Raw genomic sequence first — 5,299 nt, forward strand, 5'->3', positions numbered from 1 at the left:
ATGCCTCACCCCCACTGATTACCGATGCCCCTGCAAAGAAGTGTTGAAGAGATCAAATATTAAAAATACACAATGCCTGCGGCTGGAAGAATCTTGAGGAGAGTGAAGGAGAAAAAGAAGGTATTTGGAGTGGTATGCAGTGCTATGTGGGTCCTAGATGACAAAATGTTTCTCTATCATTCTGGACTGAACTCCTGCTTAAACCTTAAGGTGTCAAGAGTGATCAGGGCAGTTCCAGGCTCATTATTCAACCACAATTATCCAGAAAATTTTATGTGGAAAAGTGAATTTGGAGGGATCAAAGTTCTGGGGATCAGCTGTGACTTTAAATGCAGTGCATCTTTCCTGGATTTGGGTCATTATTACTGAAATAATTCTTTGGTAGGATAACAGACCTTGTAGATCAGTGAAACATAGTACATCTCACATTTTACTTGTGTAAATATATTGCAAGTACATTTTCAGTAGAGTACCACAGTATTTTGGTGGAAGAAGTAACAACTGGAATAAAGAACTGGCCTCACAGACTGAGAGTGAGTTTTTCTGTAAGGGGCTATCAAGCCGACTGTAGTTACAAGAGGAGTTCAGCAGTGATTCTCCTTCCAATTCTATGTCCAGTTGTTCTTATTCACGTGCTTTTACTTCCTCTTATGTCTTTGTGTTTATATCTAACATGATCTGGAATGCAAGGCATGAAGAGCAAAAAGACCGGCACCAACTTTTGAATCCTCCACTTGATCCACTTTGGCAATAGAGAACATCACTGAGGACATTTTGTTCAAATATGCTAGGGTTGTTTGCTAGCTGTGTTATGTTCACCAAGGAGCTGGAATGGGAGATGCAGTGTGATGGCTACAGCAAAATTCAAGTTGCTGATGTGATGGAGAAATTGGCCGACTTAATTCAAATTAAAATTCAGGTACAGCTGCTAGGCGTTTTGCTCGATAAAGAGCTGACTATGCTGTGCCCACATTACTGTGAGGAACCAAAGCTGTTTACTCTAGCACTAAGAGCTGGAAAGAAAGAACTTCTTATTTCGTTTCCTGTTAAAAAAAAAAAAATAAAATCTGTTGACAGCAGAAGAAGCATCTGGCTCCTAAACTTCCAGTTTCCCAACTCCCTAAGTCTAGTTAAAACTCTTGAAAGGACAACAATTTGGGCATGATATTTCTTCCTGAAACTAAGTTTTCATTTGTGCACCTTATCAGTAGATTGATCTCATCTCTATCTTGTTCCAAACATTCCCAGAGCAGCAGTGAAGAAACTAAAGAGTGAAAGAAAAAAACTACTGTAGTAGATGTGAAAATGTTTTAAATAATCAGCAGACTTACACTTTTTTTTTTTTTTTTTACTACCATCACTAATGGTGTGGGACAAACACCCCTGTGGGGCTCCAAAACATATAATGCCAAGGGGTGCCTCCTCCCTGGATAATCAGCAAATTAAATGAGAAACACGAGGGACGGGTAAAGGTCAACATTATATCCCTTTTTAAAGGTAGAAAATTAAATGACAGGGAAATTAAGTGACTGGTCAAAGGTCAAACAGAAAGCAAGTTGCAGAGCATGGAAACTGAGAAACTGTGTCTTATGTTCAGCTCCTTAACTGCAAGACTACCCTTTCTTTAATCTGAAGAGGAAAAAAACCTCAGTGATGGAATATTAATATCAAAGTTAGTTTCACTGAGAGCAGTCTGAATTTCTCTGTCTCATCCAAAACTGGATGTTGTTCTGCCTCATTAAAGCAGAAATGAGATCCATTCCAAAACACTGATTTGGTCAAAACAAAATCGCAACTACTCCTGAAGATTTTTGTACTCCGAAAAAACTGATTTGCAATCAGTTTTGGAGAAAGTCGAGTCAACGATCAATTTCATTGTAGCTTTTGAGAAATGAACAAAAATGCCACAGTTCCTTTCAGAAAGGATGAAGTTAGAAACTACATTTGAGAGATATTGTGGTGTTCCAGGGGCTTCATCCACTCTTCATATATTATTGTGAGTTTCTACGAAAAAGCATATACATATATGTGTGTATACATGTATATACACACACAGAAATATACTTACTTATCCAGATAAATATACATAGATATGTGTGTGTGTCTATAGATATGGACACATATATACGCATATACACATATATATATTTAGGTAAGCAGAGAGAAATTACAGGGGATTTAAGGAACATGGGACAGCCCAGGGAAAGAGACAAACAGGCCATTTTCCCATGCCTTCTCTTTCTTGATGTAAGAGAAGTCGAGACATGATGTGACATTACAGTATATGCTAACAGAGAGTAATCACAAGCTCCATTTCTGTCTCGGGGCTAGGAAGCTCTATATACCTTGCCAGGCCCAAGGGATTAAACTGCAGTTACACCAGACGCCTGGGCTTTGCTTGCCCTAAACACTGTCAAGGACAGGGGCTGTTCAGAGAGCCCCGTCAGACTGTAACCCAGTCACCTGGAATCACTCCTGTCACCTCACGGGCAATGTGGGAAAGTTCAGATTAAAAGACTAAACCGAGGTGTGTAGCTGTGGGTGCTTCAGCAGCGCGGCAAGGCTCTGACTTGGCAACCTTCCCCCTGTGTGTGGAGCAAAGTGAGCTTGGCTCCTAACCTTGGGCTGGCCCGGGTGCCTTGGGTCACAGGAATGGCATGCTTCAAGGGGGGCGGGGGGGGGAGGGAAGAGCAGGGGCTTCTTCTGAAAATGTTAACCCGTCTGTTTGGAGAATGATGGCTGCCTTTGAAATCTCTCCGTATAGATCTATACTTAGCACCGGGCCAAGGAGCATGCACTGGGGAGTGTGAGGGGTGGGCTGGGGGAGGGCTGCCTGTGAAGCCCCCCGCCTCTGTCCTCCAGCCGTGCCCCCTCAGGCCCAGTGATGGGGACAGGGCGGACACCACTCGTGAGCCTCCGCCTCACATTCCTTCACTGCACCCCAAACTCACGCGATTTCAGGGTGGGGGGGAAGTTGAGTTGTATTTTTCTTTTTTGCTTGTTTTCCTTTTTTTTTAATTTGCCTCCCTCCCCTCATGCCTCCCCCCGCCTCCCTTCTAAATAGGAGATGTTCCCAGGACAGCGCCCGGGAGACTGGCTGGAATCAGTTTTGGAGGGTGATGCACCGCGACAGCTAAAAGTTGGATAAGGTTTCAGCAGCTCCTATATAAAGCAGGGAGGACTTATGTCACCGCACTAATTAAATTCCATCTGGGTTGTTCCTCAGGGTGTTTTTGAGCCTGCCACCCAACTCAACCAGGCAGAGAGGCCGAGGGACAGCATGATGATGGACCTTTTTGAAACTGGCTCCTATTTCTTCTACTTGGATGGGGAGAATGGAGCCCTGCAGCAGCTGGAGATGGCTGAGGGATCCCCGCTGTACCCAAGCAGCGATGGCACCTTGTCCCCCTGTCAGGACCAAATGCCGCCGGAGGCTGGCAGTGACAGCAGTGGAGAGGAGCATGTGCTGGCACCCCCGGGACTACAACCCCCTCACTGCCCTGGCCAGTGTTTGATCTGGGCTTGTAAAACTTGCAAGAGAAAGTCGGCCCCCACGGACAGACGGAAAGCAGCTACCCTGCGGGAGAGGAGGAGACTGAAGAAGATCAACGAAGCCTTCGAGGCCCTGAAAAGGCGGACTGTGGCGAACCCCAACCAGAGGCTGCCCAAGGTGGAGATCCTGAGGAGCGCCATCAGCTACATCGAGCGGCTGCAGGACCTCTTGCACAGGCTGGATCAGCAGGAGAAAATGCAGGAGATCGGGGGGGGGGCCTTCAGCTTCAGCCCCAAACAGGGCAATGTAAGCACCGCCGCTTGATTCCTCCTGCCGCCCGGGCATCCAGCTGCGAAACCGCCGCGCCCGTCCCCTCCCCTCCTCCTCCTCGGCATGGCCCCTGCGGCAGCCGGGGCGGGCGGGCCGGCGGGCGCGGAGGGGGTCCTGAAGGAAGGTGCGAGCTCCTGGGGCCTCCGACGGGCGGGCGGGCGGCCCACCCCGGGGAGCCGCGGCCCAGGCCCACCCCGCTAATGCCCGTCCTCTGTCTCCCCGCGTGTCGCTCCCGCCCCCGCCCGTGTGCCGCAGATCCCCAGCTCGGACTTCCTGAGCACCTGCAGCTCCGACTGGCAAAGCCTTTCTGACCATTCCCGAGCCCTGGGAGCCAGCCCCAAGGAAGGTAACTCGCTCCGCGGCCGCCCCCCTCCCCCGGCCGCCGGGCCGAGCGCTCCCGCCGCCGCCGCGCGACCCGCCCTTCCCCTCACGGTCGCGGTCGCCAACGGCCGCCGGTGGCGGCGGCGGCGGCCCCCGGCGCCCCCTCACCCTCCGGCGCCCCCTCACCCTGCGGCGCCCGGGCTCTCCGCCCGTCGCCAACCCTGCCCCGCAGGTCCGGCGAGGAAGCACCGTTGGCTCTTTAATCCCTTTTCTCTCGTTGAGCAGGAGGCTCCATCGTCGAGTCGTCGGCCTCCAGCAGCCTGCGCTGCCTCTCCTCCATAGTGGACAGTATTTCTTCCGACGAGCCCAAACTGCCCAGCGCGGAGGAAGTGGTGGAGAAATAAATCCGGTTGCTCTGGTAGTATATTTAACGGAGATGGAGCCCCCACCCCCTTCCCTCTAAACTAAGTAATGAAGCAAATTAACACAGTGGAGAGCCCAGGCAGGGGCCTTGTTAAGGTCGAGTCAAGGTACCTACCCCAAAGAAAAAGGGCCCTCACCGACTCGAGCCAAACAGACTTTCCCCCCTTTTTTTTCCCCGAGTTTTCTTTCAATTGTGTTGCATAGACCACCTCTCCCCCTTTTTTCTTTTTTTTTTAATTTAAGATACTCACCTGTGTACCGGTGATCTGCTTTGTCTGCGACTCACCGGAAAGTTCATTCCTGTCTGAGTGAAGCTGTTGGTTGCATTTCGTGTTAGGCGTATTTAAAGAGTTCCCGCCTTGTTTCTTTCCTGTAAATAATTTCAGTACTGTCTTTTCTTTTGTAAACATAACAAATATATATTTAAATGGTGGAATGTGATATTGTATATAAGAATAGACAGATTTCTTGGATTGTAAAATAAAGCTCTTTGTGTTACAGTGTTCCCCCCCCCCCCCCGGTAATTAAATAATAACACGATCCGGGAGTTAAAACCCACCACTGACTTCAGCGAGATCAAGCTGCGAAGAGTCAGACATATGTAGACGAGATACGACCCGTGTGGCTGGAGGCAGCCCTCAGGACTGATTTCTCCCTCGTTTTCTCCCCTTACCTTGGGCCGGACCCGCGGGGTTCATTACCCGCCTCCCCCGTCCTGCCCAGGGGAAGCTG

General features: G+C 49.5%; 1 protein-coding gene across 1 annotated transcript; it reads left to right on the forward strand.

Annotated features, from left to right (window-relative positions):
* Positions 1-2,803: 2,803 nt before the first annotated feature.
* MYF6 (myogenic factor 6) lies at positions 2,804-5,070 on the forward strand. The gene is made up of 3 exons (XM_074869386.1): positions 2,804-3,799; positions 4,079-4,169; positions 4,430-5,070. Exons 1-3 carry the CDS (start codon positions 3,281-3,283, stop codon positions 4,546-4,548), a joined length of 729 nt encoding a protein of 242 aa, XP_074725487.1. The 5' UTR covers positions 2,804-3,280; the 3' UTR covers positions 4,549-5,070.
* The last annotated feature ends 229 nt before the right edge of the window (positions 5,071-5,299 follow it).

The sequence above is a fragment of the Strix uralensis genome, chromosome 5 (assembly GCF_047716275.1).
Source record: "Strix uralensis isolate ZFMK-TIS-50842 chromosome 5, bStrUra1, whole genome shotgun sequence".
NCBI lineage: Eukaryota > Metazoa > Chordata > Aves > Strigiformes > Strigidae > Strix > Strix uralensis.

Coding starts and splice junctions, on each gene's coding strand:
- MYF6 (XM_074869386.1), top strand. CDS start 3,281: ATGATGATGGACCTTTTTGAAACTGGCTCCTATTTCTTCTACTTGGAT. Junction 3,800..4,078: donor TCAGCCCCAAACAGGGCAAT/GTAAGCACCGCC, acceptor CGTGTGCCGCAG/ATCCCCAGCTCGGACTTCCT. Junction 4,170..4,429: donor GGGAGCCAGCCCCAAGGAAG/GTAACTCGCTCC, acceptor CTCGTTGAGCAG/GAGGCTCCATCGTCGAGTCG.